This window comes from Miniopterus schreibersii (assembly GCF_964146895.1).
Source record: "Miniopterus schreibersii genome assembly, chromosome: 2".
NCBI lineage: Eukaryota > Metazoa > Chordata > Mammalia > Chiroptera > Miniopteridae > Miniopterus > Miniopterus schreibersii.
The window spans coordinates 25,598,351-25,626,132 of record NC_138102.1 but is presented as its reverse complement, the minus strand read 5'-3'; the positions used below and the strand labels follow the sequence as shown (position 1 = coordinate 25,626,132).

The 27,782-nt window shown below is 40.6% G+C and overlaps 1 protein-coding gene across 12 annotated transcripts; it reads right to left on the bottom strand.

Moving 5' to 3' along the window:
* Nucleotides 1-943: 943 nt before the first annotated feature.
* Nucleotides 944-27,584, bottom strand: DCUN1D2 (defective in cullin neddylation 1 domain containing 2). 12 transcript variants are annotated; one of them, XM_081129871.1, is made up of 7 exons: nucleotides 27,402-27,584; nucleotides 20,712-21,114; nucleotides 17,647-17,815; nucleotides 12,593-12,723; nucleotides 4,643-4,725; nucleotides 4,252-4,378; nucleotides 944-2,926 (listed from the first exon to the last, which is right to left on the bottom strand). In XM_081129871.1, the coding sequence occupies exons 2-6, from the start codon at nucleotides 20,884-20,886 to the stop codon at nucleotides 4,268-4,270; spliced, it is 669 nt and encodes a 222-aa protein (XP_080985997.1). In that variant the 5' UTR covers nucleotides 20,887-21,114; nucleotides 27,402-27,584; the 3' UTR covers nucleotides 944-2,926; nucleotides 4,252-4,267. The 12 variants fall into 12 exon arrangements, with proteins under 12 accessions (XP_080985997.1, XP_080985993.1, XP_080985989.1 ...); XM_081129867.1 differs by having other exon boundaries at nucleotides 4,282-4,378; XM_081129863.1 differs by having other exon boundaries at nucleotides 4,282-4,378; nucleotides 20,712-20,928; nucleotides 27,402-27,579.
* Between the last annotated feature and the right edge of the window lie 198 nt (nucleotides 27,585-27,782).

The window sequence follows — 27,782 nt, the reverse complement described above, 5'->3', positions numbered from 1 at the left end:
TTAAAAATGAGGTTCTGGAATATTGCAGCGAGCACTGAGAGGTTCTGAGGCTGATAGTCCTTCACAGCCAGTACCAATGGCCCCGACTTTCTGGGTATGTGGGTTCCTTGTCCAATAGGACAAGACAGACAACAGCAGCCTTCTATTTAGACAACCTCCACTGTAGGTAGAACAGTATCATTTGGCAGAAATATTGGTGAGGGCAGAGGTATAGTCTAGGGCTAGTTTCATTTGCTAATTCTGAGGCAGTGGAAACATTTATTGAAGATGCTAGGAGCGACTCCATACTATCTGGCCTATGTCAGCAGATAGGAAGAGGTCATATGAGTTCACTAATTTGCTCGTTCAACATTTACTGAGCCCCGACTGTGTGCTACCAACTGTGGATACAGCAACTAACAGACGAAATCTGCCTCCATGGACCCCGAAGTCTGAGAAAGGTATAGTATCACGCTTGAACTTTCACTGAGTTAAAGTAACACAAGGACATGCAGTGTCACCAAAGCAAAAAAAGAGATGACATCTATTTCAGAAATTCTTGTCAGGCACTGTATGAAGGCACTGGTAATAAATATTTATTAAACTTATTATGTTTGGTTAATTTGTGTATTTTCAATATATTTATTGCTTGCATTTCAGTGCATTCTGGTTATATAATTCCTATCAACTCAAAGGCTGTGTATTATGAGATCTGTAATTTTTCACAGATGAAAACCATACTTAGCACACTATGTGACACTTAAAAAAAAACTAAATGAAGCTGTCAATTTTGGGACATGATCATTAACTAGGGTGGCAGGCTGGAAACAGGCGGGAATATCCCGTGTCACTGTGCTGTAGAGGTGGCTTTCCTGTCAGTCCCATGACAGATCAACACCCTGACATCTAGTGGTGAGAAGTGGAGCAGCCGAGGATAGAATTAAAAGTACACCACACCACCAGAGAAAATAATTTATTTTAATGTTTCCAAAGTTCTTAGCACTTTCATAGCATGCATGACTTAAATGTATATGGCAGAAGAAAAAGAAACCCACAATTTTTTGAAGAGCCTTTGTCCAATTACTAATGTTTTGATATCTACTGAGAAGTCCATAGAACATTTTTTCCTCATATAACTTTAAATCTTAGGAATAACAGTTTCTGAGCAGAACACTTACATGTCAAGAATGCATGAAGCTTGAAGGATGCTTTACATTAGTTGAGGTTTTTATTAAAGCTAGCTTTTATTATATAAAATAAATGCTCTCTTAGAATCGCAGACTTACGGATAGAGATGGCCTTGCTTTTCCTTTTGTAGACACGAAAGTGGAGGCTGGGAGAGGTGAAGGAACTTCCCTGGGCCCTGCACCTGGTTATGGCCGACGACCCCGTCTGGCCTGTGGTCTCCAGGCCCCAGCCCCTTTCCCACCCTCCCCGGCCTGCTGCCCTCTTTGACAGACTTCCATTCAAAAGTATGAATAGTCCACAGAGTAAGTACACGCAAACCTCACGTTGTACATGGCGCTTCCTAAAACACCGAGTGAATCACATTTTTGGAACTCAAATCAAAACGACATATTTTAGGCACACGTTCTGTTTACAAGAAATTTGAAGTGAATTTCCTCTGTCCAGAAATAACTCCAATTCATTTGTCTCATGAACAGGGTTACGGGCAGGGCAGCAGGCACACTTGTGACGGGATCTTTTCGAATATGAGGTAGGGTCCACACAGTGAATTTTCAAAACTCTACACAGAGCTTTTCCAAAAGAAGAGCAGGTGCATCGCAGGCCTCCGCCTTTGGACAAGCACCCCATCTATCCCTGTGCTGCAAACACCAGAAAATTCGAAGGGCAACCTGAGGCAGAGACAAACTTCAGCTCGCAAATGAGATGAAGGTTTCCGATTTGGTTGTGTGTGTTTTTGGACAATGATGTATTTTAGCTTCCAAATGTGTACAACCATACAAAGGGCTGGAGAGTGGACATTATGGATATTAACAGATATTTGAAAGGAACCAACTCACTTGATTTTTAAATCTATAATTCATCATTCATAAAAGAAATATTCTTCATGGAAAAATGTCTTTTTAAGTATAATAAAATACATTTCTTTAAAAAAAATACTTTACGAAACTTCTTAGGAAGTTCAAATGACATTATTAGAAGTAAAATAGACCTGACTTGTGAGCAGTTTAAAATAACACTTTCCGGGAATTATCACATATACATGTGCCATCGCTGTGGAGACTGTAATGGCTATTAAAAACTATAAAATGATTTTCAGATGAACATCTAGAGAAAATTAAAAGAAAAATAGATCTGGTAAATCTAGATATTCGATAATTCAAAAAATATAAATCTTGAATTCCTGGTACCAAAAATGTTAGAATCCACAACAAGATCATTTTCTTTTGGGGACATTTTAAACAGCTTTGACTTGTATAAAAATACAACATCCTACCAAGGACACAAATCCTTTTTTTTTTTAAGTGTAATTACAATATAATTCAGCGGAGCATAGTACTGCTGGTGTTCACCTGAAATCATGAGTTAACAGCATGCTCTGCAGTCCTGCAAGCAGGCTTTAGGTACTGTTTCATAAATATAAAAATCATGCAGAAATCTCCTAAAGCAATAGGTATGTGACCCAGCTCCAGACATCCTAAAGCAGCTATCTTCTGAGGATCCCCTAACGGTGTCGAAGCTCAGCCATCACTTTCTTTAAGCAGAGTGAGATGGTCATTCCAGTTCGTGACTGGTCAAGGATGACTTCTGAAATCAGTGACGTATGTCCACAGAAATTGACCACAATGCCTCCTTGCAGGTGGCAGTTCATTTTATAATCCTAATCCATTTTCATTTTCTGCCTAGAAAGGGCTATGTTTGCCACCTGTGACTACTGGCCGTGCGTATTCTACAAAATCATCTATAAGAACAGGCCATGCTCCTAAAAAATAAAAAAAAAAAAAAAAATAAAAAAATTATGTTTTAGAGCAATATTTTTTTTATTCAGCACTTTTTTTCATAATCTAACACTTATACAGTAGTTCAAAAACTCAAATGACTTTTAGTTTCTACAGTTTGTGCTTCACTTAACTGCTGAAGTTACCCACCTATGCTCTAGCCGGACCAGGCTGGCAGATATTGGTGTGCTCGCGTGGGCATGGCCCTCTCTAACAATGGTGGCACACAGGGCTAGCTGGCCCGTGTGTTCCCACTGCAGCGTCATGGCCCTCAGCCCCTGCACCAGGCAGTCAGGACCGGAGGAGAGGACCCTTTGCCCTCCCAGGAAATAGGTGCAGCCACCTTTCTCCACTAGAGATGCTGTTTTCTCCCTGAGTCGTGTCCCCTCCCCCAAGCCAGCCCACTCTCACCCAATCCAAGTGGCCCCCTAAATACTCAGACACCACCCATTAGCCAGCCATATACTCCCTACTTCACATTTTGGCTCCGTTTTGTGGAGACGTGCCTTGTCTCATCCATTATAGCTAGAGCTCCTAAAAGAGGGGCTTCTGTCTGAGGTCCACTATTCACCCGCTCATTCAACACACTGATTAGCTCCCTACTCTGTGCCAGGGAGGGTGTGCAGTGCTGAGGACAGAGACACTAGCATTACACTGGCAGCTACCACCAGGGAGGTGAGTGCTGCTGCTAAAGAGCCTCCACTTTCTAGAACAAAGAGGAGTGCTGAGGAGGATGTCCCAGAGGAAGTCGCCTCCTAGCTGGGCACCAAGGAAGCAGACAGTGGGTGGAGTTCTGGAGAATGAGCATTCCTTTCCAAATGTAGCTCATTGCACAGCAGGCTTCAAATGCTCCCTGACTGAGTGTCCCAAAATATTTAGGGGTAAGGGCTACTAAATGTGTGACTGCATTCAAGCAGGTAAATATAAGCTAGAATCATCAAATAAGCTTAAATAGCCTAATGACCTGAGGCATCAAATGGAACTACTTACTTGGAGCAGCCTTTCCCAAACACCTGTCTAGTTCTATGGTTTTGTTATGGGGCTCTCTGCATGGCCATATTTTAAAGGCTTTAGTTTAGAGAATTGTCTTTTTTATTAAATAAATAGGAAACCTTATTTTTCTTTTGTGTGATTTACAAGACATAATGAAGTAGATACTATTATTATCACCACCACCTCCATTTCACCAATGGGGTAAGGCCAGGAGTCAACTGGGTACCGTCTGACCCCAGTGTCTGTGTCACCAGCACTGTCCTGTGCTCGAGGGGCAGGAAAAGTTGGCATACATATCAGCATTCCTGGCAATCACCTGAAGTGCTACAACTTCAACTTCTCATACCTTCTTCATCATAGTTAGACATGTCATCTGCAATCATATTTCCAAAATCTAGCAGAAGGTTCCAAGTGTCCCTTGGGATGGATCTTTTGTGATGTTCCTAATACATTAGAGAAAAAAGCCACCAGATTTAAGACAGAGACGTAACTCCCAGGTGTTCTAGCAATCTAGTTATCTCAGTATATAAGTTGATGAGGAACAAGGATCATAAGAAAACTGTTAAAAGTTAAAAATAGTGCTTTAGATAAACATAAAGAGCTACAAAATGCTGATGTGCAAATATAGATAGTAAATTTGTTGCCACACAACCTGCTGACCCCCCTTCGCCCTGGGCTCATGGGGCAAGAAGCAGGAAGACACTTACCAATAAAAAGGTGTTCCAAAGATCTAAAAACTTAAACCTTCCAGATAATACTAAATTCCAATATGCAACGGCCATTTCTAAATCTGGCAAAAAGAGAGAAAGAGCAGTTAGTAAATCCTAACTTCTTTTTCTATTGCACAAAAAACAATCACTTCTTTGCACAGTGATATTCACTTCATAAAATTCAGCAGTCCTACCAAGAGTAACATGAGGCTTAATCCTTACAGATGTGTTCCCAAAATTATGTGTAATCTAATTTTAGAACTCTGGGCAAATGTCTTCAAAAAAGGATATGAGTTTTATGTTATTCGAACCTATAAATAACTATCTTCTAATTAATAATTTTTGGAGACTCTCATTTTCATATATATCAGGCTTTCTTTAAACCTGAACCAACCTGGATACTATTAATACATATCAATTATTTTTTTGAAAAGTAGACCAATGTGCTTTCTAAGTAATGAACTACCAGTTAAACAACTTGTTTAGAAAGCGACAGTGTTTTCCAAACAGACTTGCCTTGTCACTATAAAAACTGAAACAGTATCTGATTTCAAGTTAAATTATATAAGCTTTGTAAGGGCTTTGAATTTCTCAAGGCATAGTCAAGACAAATAAGCAGGTTTAGGGAAAAGCACTTTCACTGATATAAGGAGAGTTAAAAATCTGGATGGTTATTAACCAAAGTCAATGTCTTCATCTTTCCCCAACTGGAGGGTAGTGATTATTTCACCAGTTCTGCCTAAACCTATGTTGTAGAGCTCAATCTTAAAATGATGTGTTAATGTAATGCGAATGCTGAGTTTTAGGGCTGTGTTAGAATATTATCCCCTATCCATAATTGCTGGAATACTGAGATCTATTCTCTGCTTGCCAGAAGTTTAATATCTACTTCTTTTTATATGCTTGACAGAGAAAGTACATAAAAAGGCCAAGAAGTTTACTTCTTAAAATCATTACCCTTTGACCATGCTGAATAGTGCTCACCACTTTTAGATAGTAAAAAACCAGTTATAATGAAATACTTTCCTAATTATATATTTACATATGTATGTCAAATAAACTAATGTGAAAAGCGGGTGAATAAATATTTAAGGTAACAGATCATCTTAAATGCAAAATACTAAAAGATTTTCATCTAAATCTTGTTTGGTCCCACTTGGACAAAGATTACTAAAGTTACAGCTCTAACTTGAGATTTCCAGGGTCGATCATTATTAAAAAGAGATGTATGAACAGCGATCAACTTTACATAAAATACCACATTCCGCCTGTGTTTGAAGTCCATTATAGACCTCCTCAGTCTTAAATACCCTGCAGTCACTCAGAAAGAAAGAAACGGTCAGAAAGTTTCAAGGAACCAAGAGTGCAGAAAGGCTCGCTGAACCTTACCTATGGGGCCCGCAGTAAAATGCTAAGATGATTAGTCTTGTCCTGCTAAGTCTACATCCTTACCACTTAGGAAGAACGTTAACTGAAATCTATACTCAACTCATCTTAATGATGAAAAGTCTCACACTGAGAAATGGAGGTAAACCTGGGAAGGAAAAAAAAATAGTTTTATGGCAGACATTTAATCTAGTTACTTTTGGACTAGTGTGGTCCTAGGAATCTCTCTTATAAAGTTCCTGATTTGTATGTTTGTAAACCACATGACCCAAAGTAAATGTATGCATTGTCAATATTTAATATTATTACCTTGTAAAATTTTTAATATTATCCTAATGGACTTAGCCATTTGCAAAACAACAACAACAAAACTCAAAGTGATAAAACTTGAGAGCTGAAATCAAGAACAAGAGTTACTCTAGAGGCTATAAAAATCATTCTCATAGCAGCTATTTTCTTTCCAATAACCTCTGAAAACTCTTATCCCCTCAGTAAGAAGATGTTTAGAAGAAGGTATTACTGTTTAAAATCTATATGATACTCCATTTAGAATTAGATAATAAAGATGTCCCTTCTCTCAAAAAAATCCCATCTTTGGGCAGATATAAAAATTAGCTAATCACGAGACTACTACAAACCAAGATTTCTCAAAGCAAACTAATTCTCACTTTGAAAAAATAAAGCTAAGGCCCTGGCCAGGTAGCTAGCTCAACTGGTTAGTGTGTCATCCCAATATGCAAGGTTGCAGGTTCAATTCCCGGTCAGGGCATATACGAGACTCAACCAATGAATGCATAACTAAAACAACGAACTGATGTGTCTGTCTGTCTGTCTCTCTCTCTAATCAATTTTTTAAAAAAAGACTAAGTGCTTAAAAAAAAGGAAAATGAAGCTAAAAAAGACTGTAAGAATTAAACTGCTGAAAAGAAAAGCATTATCTAAATTTTCCTTTTGAAGTATAATAATCATCACACTCAGAGCTAAACTAGCTAAATATTAGGAAAGCCGTGGGAAGCATTATTTCTAGTTCAGGTGGATATTACTTAGGAAAAATCAGGAAATGGAGAGAAGGGTGTCTTTTTGTTTTTTTTAAAGGCAGCATTAGAACAAATAATATCCATGGCAGAAAGAACCACCTGTTGGGAACAGAGCGCTTGTCCTCGGCACATGAGCAAGTCTTATCACAGATGTCCCAAGAACGCCGAATGAGCCCAACCCAAATCTTCTTCAGTACTGTTATTCTGTTGTCTGTTTGTCTGTTAGTTTCTAGAATACTGGGTGATCAAGGTGTAAACTAAAACAGGCTTAATTTTTAGTGACTATTTTGCTTCAGCCTCTTAAGAAGGAATAGAGCAGAAGAGAGGAGATCAGAAGCAAGAGTTTTAGTTCCAAAAGTAAAAGATCAGCTGATAAAGAACAGTTTTCTGCACACCTACTAGGATGGCTATCATATATATTAACAACAACAAGAAGCAGACAGCAACACGTGCTGGTGAGAATGTGGAGCCATCGGAGCCCTGTGCACTGCTGGTGGGAACGTAAAATGACACAGCTGTTGTAGAAAACAGTATGGAGGTTCCCCCCCAAAAATTTAAACACAGAATTACCATATGATCCAGTAATTCCACTTCTGGGTGTTTACCCCAAGGAACTGAAAAGCTGGGACTTGAGCAGGTATTTGTACACCCTTGTTCACAGCAGCCTTATTCACAGTAGATAAAAGGTGGAAACAACCCAAGTGTCCACTGACGGATGGATAAGCAAAGTGCGGAAATACATACAGTAGGTTATTATTCGGCCTTAAAAAGGAAGAAAATTCTGACACATGTACAACATGGACAGAGCTTGAGGACATTATGCTAAATGAAATCATGAGTAACAAAAGGACCAACGCTGTATGATTTCATTGATGTAAGTTACCTGAAGTAGTCAAATTCAATGAGAAAGCAAATGGAGTGGTGGCTGTCAAGGGCTGGTGGGAGGAAGAATGGGGAGTCATTATTCAATGGGGATAAAGTTTTAGTCTGGCAAGATGAAAGAGTTCTACAGATGGATGATGGTGATGGTTGGACAGCAATGTGCCACTGAGCTGTACACTTAAAAACAGTTGAAATGGTTTTAAAATACCCCAAGGACCCCAAACTTGATGATTTAAGAACAAGCAGTTACATGCCTCAGCCTCTCCTTTCTATCCTCTGACAAGCAATTGATGAAAACTTAACACTCAAAGGCACTTAGAAGGGTCCTTGGAATGGTGGTAGAAGAGGTAGCATAGTTTTTAAATTTCTCTGAATCTTCATATAAAAACAGATAAAGCAACTAGATAGCAGTCCAAAACTCAAAGGCAACATTAACAATGAAATCAGGTGAGAAAGCATTACCATGAACCGAAAATATGGGTAGGAAAGGATAGACCCTTAGCAGCCACAAGACCTGCGTGGTGTGTGGGAAGGGGGGTCAGTGGGGCACAGGGTCTCTGACGGGTATGGAGACAGGGGGCCTCAGAGCAGCCAGCAGGTGTTCACTGCAAAGCCTGGCCAGGATGAGGTGAGGACAGAACCTACACTGGGTCATTGCTGTGACCAGTGAGAGGTGGGTGCAGGGACCTGCCACAAAGGCTGTAGGGGCTGAGGCAACCTGGCTCCCACGAACCTCAGAAGTGACCTACTACAGCACCTTCTAGACAGTATCTCACTGTAGAGAGGCAGCTGGGAGTACACAAGTTAAACAGGAAAGAACCGCAGAGACAAGAGATAAAAAACGGGGCAGAGGGATAAGGCGAGAAAATCTTAGAAAGCAAGCTTTGCATTATTGTACATGACACTCATACATGTACACAGATGCATGTGTGTGTGCAGGCACAAACACGTGCCCACGTGCACACAAGCAGCACATCATGCACACTTGTGCACGCACCCCTCCCAGGGGGCGTAGCTCTATGAAGTTAGAACGCTGCCCTGAACCACCCTCATTCTAAAAGTCCAGGAAAGCTCATTTCACATGAGTATGAGCAAGAGAAAAGCACTGGGGTCAAATCTCTTACAACACTGTCCTAAGAAAAAAGATAGTACAGTACATCCCCAGAAAATGAATGTATGCCAGGAAACATGCCAATACAGATCAAAATTGTGACCTCCCATTTCAAAACAAGCTAAAAGACATCAAGAAATGACACAAAACATGAAAGAACATATATCAGAATTAGAAAAACTCAGAAACAAGGGGACAAAACTCAAGAATGAGAAATTTAAAAAATCATTTCAGAAATACCTAAGAGAGACACAAGGGCAAATACATTCAACCGATAAAAGAATGAGAGGTGAAAAAAAAGAGGAGAGTTTTTAATAAAAAACAAAGTAGAGATGAAAAGGGCTTGAGAGAAAGTGACCAGCTGGACTCAGGCCTCTGGACTCAACTGCCAACTGTCACCCCCAAATAACACAGCACGCAGTGTGGCTCTTCGCCTCCACATGCAGTCATTCAGACTCTGCATCAGCACCACCACAGTCTGACTTGCCACCTCACAGGGTGTCACAGAGCCAATAACATTTTATACGTTTTTCGTAGTCTTCCCAACGTAAGTAAAATAGAGAATACCACTTACACTGTTAAATAAACCAGGGTTTGGCAACCTAAGAACTTCCTCGACGACGGAAGGTACCACTGCGCAGCCTAAGGCTAAGTTCCTGGCACTCCCTGCGCTTCCCGTGTCCTTCTCGTCTTTCAGATGCCCCTCTCTCAGAGGGTCATGACACCTGAATGCCGACCTGCTTCAGTGGCAGCCACCCAATCCTTGCTGGAGTGGAAATGGCAGCTAAGGTATACTTCCTCCAGGCCTTTATAAGATTCCTGAAGAGAAACAAATCTTTACGGTGGAAAAGAATGGAGCTACAATAGATCAGATAAAATAATAAAGCTGACGCTGAAAGTGTGATCAGGTAGTTGGGTCTGTGGCATACACTGACTGTCGTGGTCAGTCTTGGATCTGGACATCAGAGTGGCAGAGAAGACACAGGGGGAGCCAGTGAATCCCCAGCTGAGGCGGCACCGCTGGGGTGACATGCTGTTACTCCACTCCAAATGTTAGCCCTCGCTGCTGAGTAGCACTGCACAAGTTATTTCTTTTTAAAGTATGCCAAGTATTTTCATTTTCCCAGGAGCACAAGACCATGAGTCCAACTCTCCACTCTGCATCAATCCAACGGGAGTCATCTGAAATTCTAATTTAACCGAGGCCCTGCTACCAATGTCTCAGAGTCCTGCCTCCCTGCGGTCCTTCTGGAAGGGCCTGGAAAGCTCTTCTTCAGGCAACACACCGATAAGCACAGACAGCCCAGGGGCAAATCAGGGCCTGTGCCTGCAGTGGCCCCTCAGCCCCCTTATCTCAGTCGGTTGACCTCATGTTGTTCTCTATAAGGAGCGAGAACAGACAAAACCCAGCTGCTGCTGCTGCTTCTCACTGCTCACACTCAACTGTCAACCTGGTGAGCCGCAGACTCTCCTGTCCATTCAGTCTGTGCGCTTGGTTGCAAACCAGATCCTTCACTGATGTCAGGCCAGACAGGAAATCAATCATTTTCTTCCCAAACAAATGTGTCAGAACCAACTCCTCCCATGGGGTCCCACAAAAGTTTTCCATGACCTTGGCTCTCTGACTCATGACAAAGTGGGGAGGAATGTGGGAAGCCCTGTGATGTAGGAAACTCCTCGCTGCTGCCCCTTTATACAACTGACACCTCTATTTGCTCACGGCTTCCCTGAAGAGGAAAAATAACATTCGTCCCTTCCCAGCAGTTCTCCCATTTCCACCTTCTGGAGTTTTAAGTAGATCCATTCAAGTAAGTTCCTGAACGGGACGCCTTGAGGTTAGAGGCCTTTATCACTCCTCAGGTGGCAGGTGCATGATCTGTGAGGTGCCTTGCAGGGCAAGAAACCCGTCCACATGGTAGACCAGCCTAGATAAAGGGAATCTGACAAGAGACTCATCACAGTGTGATGCACCAACAGTAAAAACAAATGACCTGCAACAGTGGAGAAAACAAAGAAAACGATCCCTGCCATGGGAACTAGGAAATACTGCTTAGGAAAAGAGAGCTGCCTGTCTTCCTGCTCTGAGACAGAAGAGCCTGCTGCCACCTTCCTGAACTGAGGGAGAAGTGCCTACTGCCATCACCATGGTCTGAGACAGAAGACCCTACTGCCCATCTCCCTGATCTAACCCAGAAGTGCCGGCTGCCTCAATCTGCACCTGCACTCGATCTGCCGATAGAAGGAAAGGAAGAATGTCAGAAAGACAGAGGCATAAAAATGTCTACTGCACACACACCTGCAAACATGCACAAGTGAAATCAGGACCGGAAACTAGATGCCTACAGTGGATTTTTCTATGAATTTTCAAGCCCCTTTCAGGTTTCCTATCTAATTTTGACCATCATATATTATTGCTTTTATTTATAAAAACTTTTCTTTGAAATGTACTAATATACCTGTTTAATCCCTATATAACTCCCCCTTCCAAACTTGTAAGAGATTTGAATGAACTAAATGTAAATAAGTTCTGTTACATTAGGCAACAAACTGTCAGTCAATACAGATTTATTTTTACAAAAAGACAAAAATAAACTATATAGTACTTGGGGGCAAAACAAAGGAAAATAAGCAGAATAAAACCCTCAAATAAACCAAAAATTCAAACTAAAATTTTAAGTTAAAAGTTCTCCGAATGTAGCACACACAGTAATATACAAGTTATATCATAACAAAATCATACAACCTCTGAAAGAAGTCCAGGCATACCTCAGAGATGCTGCAGGTTCAGTTCCAGGCCACCACAATAAAGCAAACATCACAATAAAGAGAGTTGCACACACTTTTTGGTTTTCCAGTGTATATAAAATTTATGTTTACACTATACTATAGTCTATTAAGTGTGCAATGGCATTATGTCTAGAAAACAATGCACATACCTTAATTTAAAAATACTTTATTGCTAAAAGAGGCTAACCATCATCTGAGCCTTCAGGGAGTTGTAATCTTTTTGTTGGTGGAGGATCTTGCCTCAGTGTTGATAAAAACACAGTATATGTGAAGCACAATAAAATGAGGCGTGCCTGTACTAAAGTAATCCAATGCACATCTGAATTGGTCTTGAGTAAGTTAAGTTTAAATCTCCAGATTAGGACAAGACTAATGTCACCTGGCAATCTTAGCTACGCCATCGGTGGGATCACGCACCTGGCCAGTACAAACATGCCCACTGTCAACATTAATTGCTGACCTCTCTAACTCAGTAGTTAATTAGATATCAGTATGAGACAACATAGATCATTTGCAAATTCATTTACATTTTAAAATTTAAGTATTTAAACCCAGAATTTGAGAGCGATATCGGTTGAGGTATTCGAGTATATGGTACTACAAACTGGTCTATCTGCACATGGAGCAAATCAGTAGATAGAAAAAAACAAACGCAAAGAGGGATGGGAACACTACAGCAGGCAGGATCACGCCCCCTTACAGTCTCAAGATGTGGCTTCTTCCAAGTTTGGATTTTATACTCACCTAAACCTTTTTGCCCAGGGTTCTTAGCAAAGGTAAAGGTAAACTGGTAGAAATCCTTAAACTTCACTGTGTCCTTAAGCTCTTGCTCCAATCTTGGCAGAAGAGCTTTCAGCTTTTCTGTGCTGTCACACCTGTGATGAGAGACGGAGACAGCGCTCAGCAGACAGGTCTCCCCAATCCCGAGAAAGTCCTCAACTTCACTGTGACTTGGTGCAGCCTGAGGCTTGGGTCTAAGGGGGGTGGGTAGGTGGAATTCTCGTGGGCCCCTTTCTCTAGCTCAAAATGCTCCACACTGATTGTGGTGATGGCTGCAGAGCTCTGTGAATACACAGAAGCCACCAAGTTGTACACTGTAAATGGGTAAACTGTACGGCCTGTGAATTATATCTTAGTAAAGCTGTCTTTAAAAGAAAAAAAATCAAAACCCAAAATTGCTTGCCCTCTTCTGTGTGAACTGAAATAGGACCATGGTTTCACTCTGCAGCTGTGATATCAGAGGCCAATGCCCTGAAATGACAGAGTGACAAGACCCCATTTTCTCTGCCAGTCTGTACCACTGCTACTGCTATACTGTCCTACGAGAGGAAAATAAACCTGTAGCACTTAAGCTAAAGGTTTCTTCACTGTAGTGGGTTAGATTTAAAATACCCAAGTATAATAAAAATCTCTATTGTTTTAAAATTGAATTGTCCTCCAAAGTCAATAAACTTTAAGAATATTAAAAAGCCTTAAAAGCAGAATCTAGAATAGCAAAACATAAAATTTGTCATTTTTATTTTGACTGCACAGCAAGGAAGAGAAGAAAAGTAACACTTTACTTATCCATGCACCCAAGCAGAGCAGGGCTGTGGAAAGACAATGGAGAACGTCTTGGAGTGGCCAGAACCACTCACAGACCAGCAAGTCCATGAATACACTCAGGGGCACAAATGCACACCTTCAGGGACTGTCATGGGTGCTCCTCAGTGCAGCCCACTCACATCAGGAACCTGGGTGTGGCTGCAGGCCCCTCCCCATTACAACCCCTTTCCTCCACGTGGTCACTTCCTTGCTCTTCTTGATGTCTCCATCACTCCAACAAGCACTCCTTGACAGTGTGCCAGTTACCCCAGTTTCTCAACTTCTTAAAATTTTGTTGTTAATCCTCACTCGAGGATATTCTATCCATTGGTTTTTTAGAGAGAGAGTGTGTGTATGTGGGAGAAACATTGGAGAAACACTGATGTGAAAGAGACACATCGACTGGTTGGCTGGGGATCGAACATGCAATCCAGGTACATGCCCTTGACCAGGAATTGAACCCATGGCCTTTCGGTGCACAAGCCGAGGGCTGTTTCTGAACTTTTAAAATGGGAACTCACAGTGTGTATTATTCTGTGTCTGGCTTTCTGTCATTTATGCTGACATGTGTGGCTGTGGTTGGCTCATTTCTGTTGCCATATAGCATTCCACTATATTCATATTTCATAATTTATATATTCTACTGATGATCAATATTTTGGCTGTTTCTAGTTTTCTGGTTACAAAGAATATTGTTAAAATATTTCTGTACATGGCCTGGCCGGCATGGCTCAGCGGTTGAACATTGACCTATGATCCAGGAGATCTTAGATTGATTCCTGGTAAGGCACATGCCCAAACTGAGGGCTCGATCCTCTTCGGTGGGGCGTGTAGGAGGCAGCTGACTAATGACTCTCTCATCATTGATGTTTCTATCTCTCTCTCTCCCTCTCCTTTCCTCTCTCTGAAATAAATAAAAAAATATATATTTAAAAAATGTTTCTGTACATGTATCCTGGCACACACATGCATGCATTATATTAGCACACCCAAGAGCAGAACAGCTGGGTCACAGAGCCTAGGCACCTTCAGTTCAATAAGTAACGTCAAACCGTTTTCCAATGGGATCGTCCTACTTTACACTCCCACCAGTACACTAGAGTTCCTGTTGCCTCACATGTTCACTAATATTTGTAACTGTGTCTTATTTTAACCATTGCAGAGAGTGGGTTTTAAGGTTCTATTTCACTGCAGTTTTAATTTGTACTTTTCCAATGAATAAGATTTGAGCACATTCTTGTATTTTCACTGGTCATTTGGAAATTCTCCTTTGTGAAGCGTCTGTTCAAGTCTCTTGCCCATTTTCAATTAGGTTATATTTTTCTTATTGTTTTATAGGAGATTTTTATATCTTAGAGATGCAAGCCTTTGTCAGTTAAGTATTTTTAAAGTACCTCAGAATATGGGCTGCCTTTTCACTTCCTTGATGGTGTTTCTTGATGATCTATTGTTTTTAGTATAGTACACTCTAACAATCTTCTTCTTTATAGTGTTTTCTTAGTGATGTTTTATAATGTTTCCAACTGTATGATCATAAAGATAGTCTCCTACATTATTTTCTAGAGGCTCTGCCTTTAGCCTTTTACATGGAGATATACAATCCACTTGGACTGATTTTTATGTATGGTGTGAGGTAGGGATCAACATGAATTTTTTTCCATGTGCCAATCTTCCCAGGACCATTTACTGAAAAGATGTTCTTTCTCCACTTTCCTAAAATGCTGCCTTTGCCATACTCAAATGTACCTGTATACATGGATTTGTTTCTGGGCCTTCCATTCTGTTCCACTGGTGTATTTATCTATTCTGGTACACAATACAGTCTTAGGTACTATAGTTTGAAAAGTCCTGACTATCTGGTAGAGCAAATTTTCTCACGTCGTTCTTTTTTTCTTTAAGAATTGTTGGCTATTCTTGACTGTGCATATTCATATAAATTTAAAATCTGCTTGTCAAATTACACACACGTAAGCCTACTACTTATTAGAGATCATATTAAATGTATACATAAATTTAGGGATCAGACACTAAGTGGTCCAACTTATAAATGAGGTATATTTCTCCATTTATTCAGGTTTCTTGTCTCTCACTGAGTTGTTTTCTCTATGGAGGTAGCACACAATATTTAATTAAATTTATCCTAGGTGTTTTGTAGTTTTGATGCTACTGGAAATGACATTTTAAAAATTTGCTTTGTTTTGTTGCATTGTTACATTCAGTGTTTGTTTGTTTTTTAAAAAAAATATATATATTTCTTTATTGATTTCAAAGAGAGGAAGGGAGAGGGGTAGAGAGAGATAGAAACATCAATGGTGAGTGATTTATCAACTGCCTTCTGCACGCCCTCTACTGGGGATCGACCCCGAAACTAGGGCATGTGCTCTGACAGGGAGTCAAACCTTGATCTCCTGGATCATAGGTCAATACTCAACCGCTGAGCCACGCTGGCAAGGCTACATTCAGTGTTTTGAAATATTATCAATTTTTGTTTACTGACCTTGTGTCCTACACTCTGGTTAAACTCAAAGCTTGAGGCTACAATAATCAAGACTATGTGGTATTGGGTGAAGGACAAATAGACCATGGAATACAATAGAGAACCCAGAAATAAAACAACACAATTTTTTTGTTTTTACAAAGATGTCAAGGTATTTCTTTAAGTTTACTGAGTCTACTTAAGAATCCTCAAGCCTCCAACTAAAGTATGTAATATTAACTGTTAAAGGTGGTACTCTAGCCACAGTCAATAGTTAACAGCCAGGAAAAAGTGTGAAAAAATAATTATAGAGCAGACACAAAAGCCAAAGTATATTTTAAAGCTTAGTGCTATTTACACTAGAAGCCAACAGTCCTTTGCATCCCTAAAAAGCACTGAGATTGTCTTTATAATACACTTTACTAGTACATGGATGATACTTTCACTTAGTACATAGCACTTTAATATTTACAAAATGTTTTCACCTCTAATTGCCCTGTGAGATGTGGAGAGCAGAACCATTAACAATCATTAACTGGTCATCTTAAATTACATTCTCTATACTCCATATAAGAGGGCATGAAATTATCTAACACATTTTACAAAGATTCAGGCACAAAATCTTTAATGTTTTTTAAGTTACGACACTTAACAGGATAACAGACAAGAATTTAAAAAATTTACTTGTATAAAATATTTCTAGACAATGCCAGTAAGTGTTTTTATAAGAAGCACTTATTTCCAAATCTCTCATTTGGGGGAGATTTTAATAGATAGGATAATGTATAGTATTATGCTCATGGAATACTTCTTTAATAGGTTGTTTTCCATTCTAAAACTGCTGGTAATTCATTTAGGCTTTCCTGGTGCAAAGAACATGAAGAAATACGCTATTACACCATTGTCATAATGATACCTTTTATCATTGGTTTTATAAAACTACCAGGAATATGGTAAGATAACACTAGAAATGAAATTCTAGTAGAGTTTATTACCTAAACAGACAAGGCTGCCAAATATAATAGATTCATCAGTTTAATGGAAAAAACAAATGCTCTATTTTCCCCCTGGGAATGCTGTAAGCACATACCTAAGAACATGTTTACCTTAGACTTTCAAGCTCCTTCAGCAGCTAAAAAAAGCTAGTTTAAGTTGTCAACACTGAAATATCAGAATACCAGCAAGTCAACCAAGTTGGCTTTTATATCTCATGAAATAGTTCAATAAGCTCAATGATTAAAAGACATTTGTTATGTGCTTTCATTTACTTCTTTGACTTATCTGACAAGTGAGAAACATCTTAAGTTATTAATGAAGTTTTTATCCCAACCCTGTAGGTAGAACAAAGAAATATTACAAGCAAAAATCAAAATGACATTTTATTAATGTTTAATATAGCAACACACATTTAGTACACAGTATTATGAAATAAACTGAATAGCTGAAAACAAACAAACAAAAACACCCTGATGTTTGTTGTCAATTTAAAACTGGGAAAAAAATTAAAAAGTAGAAAATACGTTACAACAGGGATTAATCTGAACAAAATTATTAAATAAAGCTTAAATTGGAATTTAAAGGGAAACCAAAGGTTTAATATAGCATAATGCATAAGAAATTTATAAGATACACAAAGGAAATAAATTGATATGAAATTAATATTTACAGACTGAAAAAGAATTAATGTTGAAAGTATCTTCCTTTCTGAAAAAATTTAAACTGAGACCAATTTACTTACCCAAGCTCTGTCATGCCATCTACAAATTCCTTTTTGCTAAATTCACATTGAGTTGCTGCCCTGAATTTCCATGCTATAACCAACACGCTGATACTGGCAGGATCTAGGCTTAAATCATCACAAAACTGTTGAATCCCATCAATTCCAATTTTATTTTCATCTTGTGGGTCTATAGTTTAAATTAAGGGAAAAAGAAGTTATACTATTTTGGAAAGTGTTATTGAAATGGTTTGTTAGAATCATACATCTACTACATAGTTCTAGAAAGCTTGTTTCAAATAGATCAATCAATAGACTGTAATTTTCACTACATGTGAAAGATAGCAACAAATAATAATTTATCCAAAAAATACTCCTATTTTTAAAGTCTAGATTTCTGGGCTATAGTGAAAAAATAAATAAACTGAAACTTCTTTGAGAAGATTTCATGATTAAAAAAAAAAGTAATTTCCTTAAAGTAAAATAAAATTCAAGTTTACAAAATTTTACTTCACCCAAAGGAAAATTGTTACAAAAATACTGCATTGGTAAAGTATTTATAATGTTTTAAGTTTTTATCACAACCTCACCAAAAGATTGATATTTTTCTTTTAAAAGTGATTTCATTTGCTATAGTTCTAATGTTAATGTACAATATTTATTTTCAAAAGCATTTAGTTTATGCATCCATGTTTAACAGCTCAGAAATTCAGGTTTCTCTTGCCCTTCATTTCTGGTTTATAAATAAAATTAAGAAACTTAGCATTTCTCTATCAGAAAATCAAACAGTAAAATCTATTAAAAGAAGAATCCCAGCAAGACCTCACCAAACTAGATCTAGTAATTTCAGACAGATTATGTGTATCATAATATATTATCATAACATATGTGTTAATTCTGTTGGTTTAGAAGGTGGAAACAGAAAACCTGTAGCTCCTTTGCTTAAATAAAGATTAAGTGTGATAAACTTTTCTTTGGTCATACAAGGGTTAATTTTGGTCATTTAACTACTATATACATTTTATATATATAAAAGAAAAACCAATGATTGACTAAAACCACAAATATCTTTCCAACTCTATTCTTTTTTTTAAAAATATATCTTTATTGATTTCAGAGAGAGGAAAGGAGAGGGAGAGAGAGAGACAGAAACATCAATGATGAGAGAGTCATTGATTGAGCCCACAACCTGGGCATGTGCCCTGACCAGGAATCGAACCCTGATCGCCTGGATCCTAGGTCGATGCTCAACCGCTGAGCCACGCCCGGCCGGGCTCCAACTCTATTCTATTAAGACTATTTCAAAAGTATTTAGTGACAGAACAACTGCAGCCATGGACTTACAGGACAAAAGTTCTATACAACATTCTCACTTGTCTTTCTATTCAATTCTATGTTCCTAACATTATAGATTTTTAGGATAATAGAAAAGTTGGTCTACGATGCTCTCACCTAACCAGCAATCTTAATAAATTTGAGTTTTAAAGTAATTTTGGAAGCACTTTCATTTGTATATATTAATGCAATAACCAACATTATATTTGTGAATAGTCTTTGAACTACACTCTATATTTATTTTCAGAACCCAAAACGATTGTACCATATATCTACTTTAGTTGACTAGAATTGCATGGATAATAAATGAAAGGATAAAGTTTAAAATAAAGAAAAATGACAATTTTCACTTCTACAAAAGTATTTTTTTCAAAGGCAGCTGCACATATTTGAATAATTTAAAAAATCTGCATAGCATCTGACTTATAAAATTAGCTCAACAATTAACTTAGCCAAAAAATTTAAAGCATACTAAAGCTTAATTAAAAAATAACCGGGCGTGGCTCAGGGGTTGAGCGTCGACCTGGGATCCAGGAGATCGGGGTTCGATTCCCGGTCAGAGCACATGCCCGGGTTGCGGGCTCCATCCCCAGTTGGGGGCGTGCAGGAGGCAGCTGATCAATGGCTCTCTCATCATTGATGTTTCTCTCTCTCTCTCTCCCTCTCCTTTCCTCTCTCTGAAATCAATAAAGATATATTTTTTAAAAAAAAAAGTTTGTTTTTTTTTTTTTTAGAACTACAAGTATGAATCTTTCTTTAACCACAGAATGTTTCTGAACCAAGATTTTTTTTTTAAAAAAGTGCAATTTTCAATCCATTCTTCAGATCTAAATAGACAGCTTAAAAAATACACACAGTATTCTCAAAAGTAAAACATGAAAATAATAAACAAGAATTTAAAGCTACAGAAGTATTTATTCTGTTTGAGTTAATACTTATTTTAATACGTATTTTTTTAATGTTTTAGAAATAAAAGGATTATTAGCCTTAGAAACTACCTAGAAAGAAAAAGAAATCGACTCAATCAACTCTTGAGTCTCGCTGCTGCCTCCATCACAGCAGATTTACATTTGACGTTGAGACCTAAAAGCCTGCTGAGTGATTTGAATCTGTACATATTCAACATGCAGACTCATTTTCGCAGGATGACTGTATTTTGACATGGAAAGCTCCATTCTAGGTGCTGATTTCAATAAAAATAACAACGGTCCCCAACCTTCAGCACAGATTTTTCTTTAGTAAGAGCTTTTCACAGAGCTCATGCAAGAACTGAAGTTGTTTCAGTGTTACAACGCTCCTACACCGTGTTAAGAGAAGGATGACTTTTACCAACACATCAGAATTATTTTCATGATTTGGTACTGTTTTTAAACAACTTTCTCCCTACCAATGTTCAGCCTAGATGGAACTGCTCGGGAAAAAACACTGTATTCACAGGCGTGGCTACCTGGCCACGACACTATACCATGGACGGCTCCCCTGCCACTGGTGATCCCCATGGGGAGAGCTTACTGTCAATCAATCTTTAGACCCCTCTCTTCTCATCCCACCCCTAATCCAAATCGATTAATAGTCACAGTTCCATTTAAACTGATTGGATTTTGCAGCTGAATATCAGGAAGAGTAGGAACAGTATCATGAAGGTGTTTTGAACACGGCATCAGAAATTCAAGGACTATAACATTCATTCTGTTCCCTAGAGATGAAGCGAGCTCTCTACTGTCAGCCTTGTGGTCGCGGTCGCCCCTTACCTTTGTACCTGTTATACAGCTGCTCCAGCTTCTTCTTGTCCACTGTGTTTCTCATGGATTCCTTGTGGAACGAGTCCGGGTTTTGGAAGAAGTTGTCGGTGGCCACGTCTAGTTTCCACTCATTCTGTGTTAAGCAGTAGATGGCAGTTCTTTCGCCAGCCTGCGTAAATGCCATAAACTGGCGGACCTTGTCCTTCTGAGATGATTTAAGCTTATGCTTTGGGATGCAAAAGAAGCAGGAAAGCCAATGAAGCCAATCCAGAGGTTTGTTTCAGCATTCTATTCCTAATGCCTATATTTTAACCGGACTTATTTTTTTTCTTGTTGGGTGACTCAAGTTCACTTCAGAATTACAGGAAGACAAAGGCTTGTTCTTCATCAGTTAAAAAGACTGCACAGTCTTCTGAAAATTGAAACGACAGCATCTATATAGCAACAGATATGCAAAGTCTAATCTTCAAAAAATTATGAGAATCAATATTTTATACAAAATACATTTTGATCTCTACCCACTTCAATTTGCGTGAAGCACATTTTTTTCCCTAAGTCTCAGTAAAATCCCTCTTTGTAACAGACATGTAGCCCCCTGATGAAATGAGGCCGAGTACGTGACCCAGTGCCTGACCATGTCACCGACACCCAACTGTTCTCTCTGACGTCAATTAATTTCAGGCTCTAATAACAGGAGGAGGGTTTTCCAGTTTGAAAACATCTTTTTAAGTTTTTCCCAGGTTAAAATCAGCAGAACCACATTGATGAAAACATACACACGTAATTAAGCATAGTGTGAAAAATAATTTACAAAAGTTCCAAAAGCAGGTACAAAAAGCCTATTATGTGACTCAATGAATATGATACTAATAGCAAGAATGTCTGTGTACATGAGACAGAAATAAAAGAGAAAAATAGGGCAGAGGCTGTGAGGTAGTGAACAGCAAAACTGCCAAGTAACTGTACTATATATAGTATATAATGAAACAAAATAACATCTTAATACTTCCAGATATAGGATGGTAAAGTTTCTATTTATCTAAGGTAACTTGATGAAAATGACATCAGAAATAAAGGTGATTCACTCATTTCTGTAGATCAAAATGGACTCAATGTACTAGATGCTAATGTTTTACACACGAGGGAGACATTTTTACTTAAGGGAATGAATACTCAATCTTGTTTTTTAAAAAAAAGATGAGGCAGTTTAAAGAAACATAAAAAGATATAGCTTACAAAAACATGGAAATGGAAAACGAGATATAGATGAGGGAAAAAGGAAGACAAGACAGCCAGGGACACAACACAGACATGCATACCACATACAAGAGCTGAAAATCAAGCTCCGAGCTTCCCAGCTGCCAGCACAGAGAAGAAAATAGAACTAGTTGGAAAATCTGCTTTTATAGGATTAAAAAACCTACCAGTGGCCCAGACGTGGCACAGCTCCTCCCAGCACTGAAACCCGAAGTGTCCCCTGTGGCTGCTCATGAAAGGGCAATGTGCAATGCCCTCTTCGTACCAGACCAACTCCTCACCAAAATGCAAACAGCAAAGCAAGCTTTCAGAGCTTTTTCTTAAGGCATCCCTCAATGCATGACGAAGCCAAAATAGCACAGTATAATTCAGCAGGAGCAGAGATAATGCAGTCCAAATATAGTGCTCTCCAAGTATGGTCTGGGGACTCCAGGGTCCTGAGACCTTTCAGGGGATCCATGATGACAAAACTATCTTCATAATGATTCCCAGCCACTCTCAGCCTTTTTCAATCTCATTAGTGTACATTAGAGGCTGCCAGGGGCTACACAACTTGTGATATCACAACAGAGTGAACACAGAACATTTGAGAACCTACCTTTTATTAAGCTGGACATTAAAGATATTTGCAAAAATGTAATGTAATGTAAATATGTAATGGGCTTATTTTTTAAAAATATATAAATATTTTTAAACTTTCATTTTAATGTCTAATGTGGTATATACCAATGGCTACAACCCACATAAACGAAAGTTCTTTGGGGTCCAATAATCTTTTAAAGTGTATAGGGGACCTGGGACTAAAATGTTTGAGAATTGCTGATCTGGGGTAACACAGAAAATTAACATTTTGGCCACTTAGAACGATGCTGACCATTTTGGGTCTTGGGTCCCTTTTGGAATCTAAGTCACAGATCCTTTCTCCAGGAAAACATATGTAGTACATGTGGTACACACATGTGTATGTAGTTTTGCATAAAATGTCAGGGTTTTCACAGGACGCTTAAGTCCATCTATTAGCTCCTTAGAGGATAGGGGAAGGTGCAACTCAGATTAAGAACTGATGAGCTAGATCAGGAGCCATTGGTCTCTGCTGAGGCTACTCAACTCTGCCAGTGCAGTGAAAGCAGTCATAGACAACATGCAGATGAGTGGATATGCTGTGCACCAATAAAACTTTATTTATTGCCCTGGCCAGGTGGCTTAGTTGGTTGGAGCATCATCCCATACACCAAAAGGTTGTGGGTTCGATTCCTGGTCAGGGCACATACCTAAATTGTGGGTTTGATCCCCAGTCAGGGTGTGTACAAGAGGCAACCGATCAATATTTTTCTCTCATATCGATGTTTCTCTCTCTCTCTTCCTTCCTCTCTCTCTAAAATCAATAAAAACAGCCTGGCCGGTGTTGCTCAGTGGTTGAGTGTTGACCCATGAACCTGGAGGTCACAGTTCGATTCCTGGTAAGGGTACGTGCCCGGATTGTGGGCTCAATCCCCAGTAGGGGGCGTGCAGGAGGCAGGCAACTGATGATTCTTTCTCATCGCTGATGTTTCTCTCTCTCTCCCCCTCTCCCTTCACCTTTCTGAAATCAACAAAAACATATTTAAAAAAAATATATCATCAGGTGAAGATTATAAAAACAAACTTTATTTACAAACACAGGCAGCTAGCCTGTGGTCTGTAGTTTATAATCTTTCTATACTATAGGGTAATACATGGAATATATATTCTATACATTATTTCCTGAAACTGAACGTTTGAAAAGAACTAGAGAAAGAGGTGCAGGTATATTCTCTGGTAAGATCAAATTTAGCTAAATTAGGGCAGATCCCATAAGTTTTGATAGTAAGGTGATAAAAATAAAGCTAGCATCTTTTTATGATAGTCTCCTCAAGGGAGGGTGGGCAAAGCCAAGAGTTACCTCAGAAAGCTTAAGATAGAAACAGATGTTCAATCTCAAAATGGTACACCATTAAAAATAACCATGATATATTTATTATGGAAACTGCCATCTAATGCTAGATTTAAACATTTTGTCATGGTTGCAAAACAAAATTCAGTATATACATACAATGAAATACAGTCATAGAAAGGAATAAAGTACTGATGCTATGATGTGGATGAACCTCGCAAACATGCTGAGTGAAAGAAGTCAGTCATAAAAGGTCATGTATTGAATGATTCCATTTTTATGAAACATTCAGAAGAGGCAAGTCCACAGCGACTGCATGAAGCAGATTGGTGGTTGCCAGGGGCTGGAGTGAGGGAGGACTGGGGAATGAGTGTCAGTGGGTGTGGGGTTTTCTTGGGGGTGATGAAAATGTTTGGAACTAGATAGAGGTGGTGGTAGCACAATGTTGCGAATGTATTAAACAGTATTAAATGCAATTAAACTGAACACTTTTAAGTAATTAATTTTATGCTACATAGATTTTACCTCAAAAGAAAATTCAAAGTAGTGCCCTTGGAACCTCCAAGATTAATCAACAGAGTAACGTTCTGTCAGGTAACTTATTTAAGCAGCTTCATACAATTGGTAGATCCACACCAAGGAAATGTTGACAACTGAAAAATATGATGATGCCTGATCGCAAGGCACTTTTCTTGATAATTTTTGCAGCCTTTCCTAATATGTGACCAAAAAACTGTATCAACAGTGTAAAAGAGAATGCTTTCTGAAAACTCTAGAAGGGAGGTATAGGAGTACATGGGTCCTGGCAACACAAAGTGGTCTGAATTGTCACTATGTTAAGTTACAAAAGGGGTGGACCTGCAGGTAGAGAAACAAATAGATCACTCTTCCATCTATTCCAAGTGCCTGATATGTCATAAGACAGATCCTACAACCTTGAACCTCTAAGTGGTATGAAGGTGCTGGCTCTAGAAGGAAAAGGAAGGGAACTGTCATTAAAGTTGCAACAATTTGATGTTACCCATTACAAGTTTCTTCACAAAATAATAGTGATTATAAATAATAATCATTAAGCTAAGTCTAAAGATTGTATGTTAAAATTGTAAACTGCAAGTTGCAATTCGTAAAAAAGGGAACTAGCATAAAGCTGTCTAGAAGAAAAAGTCTCATAAATGAAAACATTATAGGGGGAAGAAGAAAGCTCTAACCTATTTAGACAGGACTAAATCAATGTAAAATTAATAAAAGTTCATAAATTGGCAGGACCAGGGCCTACCCTGTCAAGAGAATTAACTTATTAATGGTAGCTTTTAAGGGGGGGGGATGTTTTCTATGTTTCATTGTTTTACTCTATTAAAATGTACAAAATTCTTGAAATAAAAGCCTGGATATCCAGTAGAAACATCAAATAAAATCTCTAACCTATGGGAAAAGTCAAATATTTTAACTGTGACCTTGTGAAAAAAAAATCACTTACATAATCTGAGCACCAACACTTACCACACATAAAATGAAAGAAAAAAAAAGTTATTCTCACAATGAATGCCCTTCCAGTCAATATAATAAATTTTCTCTTAGCGTCAACTTACTAGGGGCTGCCAGGACAACCATAATGATCAAATTCATTACATAAACTTGTTCACTTTGACTGTTTCAGGCTGAGGGTGGTGTTAAATTCAAATGTCTCCTTTCACACTCTTGGATCTCCAACCTGTACAGCAGTTGCACAGTCATTTTCCCCAAGTTAAGCTCCTGCCCACCCAGCCCCTTCCCCTAAAGAGTGGTCTCTGCCTGCGGAGGTGGGCACATCCTGCCTGGGCGGTGCAGCTGCTCCACTAAGTCAAGTGCCTTCTGGCTGCACTGCTGACCACCCCCTACCTGGTTTGTATGACCACTCTCTTTAGTCTTCTTGTTTCTCCGACGAAGGTGGGAAGATTTGCCAAGAAGGAGATGGCAAATCTTCCCACCCTGACGTTCTCTCCTCAGGCCTCCACTCTTTCCCCTACATATTCCTCCTGGACTATTTCTCTCCTGTTTGAAACCCTCTCACCGGCCTCCCAGTACCATCAGTACAAAGGCTAACATTTTCTCCCAGTGCCCTAGAAGACTGTGCAATCTGGTTCCAGCCTCCTTTCAAGCTTCCTACTATGTCACTTTTCCCTGGCTGTCTGTGGGATAGCCAGGCAGATCTTCTAATTCCTGGGACATGCCACATCCTACCACCTATTCTGTTGTTTCCACCTGGAGTACGGTACACCTCTGGCTGCCTCTGCCACCCCACCCACTCATTCCTGAGAGTTCAGCTCGCTCTGTATCACTTGGCTAAGCCTTCCTGGCCTTGGCATCTGACACCACTGAGCAACCCCACCACACGGATTCCTGGAACCCGCGCCACTCCCTAGCACTTATCCCAAGTGCAATCAAACGGTTTTATGCTTAGTGCTCATCTCCCCTGCTAGGACATCAGCTCCATCGGTACCACACCCACGTCTGTCTTGCTCACGGTCAGGCCCCAACATCTTGCACACCACCTTCCCTGCAGAGAAACCTCTGAATTACTGAATGAATGATGAAACCCATCCACAGCCATGGTTTCCACTACAGTTCAAAGCAACCTCCATTTCCCCACACCTCTTTTCTGAGCTCCAGATCCATCCCCCCACTTCTCCCTCATTGTCACAAACCTGCGCTTCCCTCTATATTCCCTCTTTTGGTCAGTAACATCACCACCTGCTCTGTTGCCCAAGCCAGAAGCTGCTGGGTCCGTTCTTTCCTTTATTCTCCGGCTCTGAAGAGCCTGGGACAGTCCTCACCCACCCTGCTCTCACTCCCCTTATTCTCACAGACAATCTTTGGCTCGAGTCTTCGCCGCTTCTTCCCTAAATGATTGCAACGTCCTGGTCTGTCTCCCTGCAGCCCTGGCCACCTCCGATCCCATCCCTGTGCTCTTTGCAAAGGGCTTTTTTTTTTTTTTTTTTTTTTAAATAAAGCATGAACACGATCAAATCACCCACGACCCCACTTCTTAAGAACCTTCTGCGGCTCCCGCCGTCTCCCGGGTGCGCTCTACGCTCAGCACGGACAAGGCCCCGCTCGGGAGCCCGGCCAGGGTGGACCCCGCCCCGCGTCCCAGCCGCCCGGGCGGCCGGCGGTGCCCAGCGACACTCTCCGTCCTCTTCGCCGCGGCTCGGCGCCGCCGTCCGCACGAAACGTCCCTCCGGGCTCCCCGGCGGCTCGCCCCGGGGGGAGCCCCGGCCGGCGCGCCCGCGCCCCGCGCCCCGGTCCCGTCACACCGCAGGGGCGCCGAGGGCGCCGCGCAGGTCCCGCGCGGGGCCGTGCGGATTCCCACCCGACGCCGCTCGGCTCAGGCAGCGCCCGCGGCGGCGGAGGGCGGGCCGCGACCTCGCCGCTCCGGTGACCTTCGCGCCCGGCGCTCCCGGGCTCCGGCCCCGGCGCTCGGACCCCGGAGCTCCCCCAGCCCCGGGTGCGCAGGAAGGGCCGGGCGGAAGGCGACACCGCGGGCCACCTACCATTCTCCCTGGCGCTCCCCGCTTCTCGCCGGCCCGGCCGTCTGAGCAGGAGCCCCGGCCGCCTCCCGCCCGGCTCCAGCCGCTCCGTCCCCGTCCTCTGGTCTCTGGACACCCGCCCGGGGAGGGGCGCAGGGAAGGCGGTGACAGGTCCCGGCGACAGAACTACAACTCCCGGCGTGCACCGGTCGGCCAAGGCCCCGCCCCTCTCCAACTCGGAGGCACAAAGCGCGCTGGGGGGGGGTCCCCTCCGGGACAGGCACGCCCCGCCCCCAAACCCGCCTCCTACGTGAAAGGACCGCCCACGGCCGACAGTACTCAGTCCCGCCCCTCCTACAAATCCCGACGTGCACTGCGCTGCCCCGGGGCCCACGGTCTCGCGGT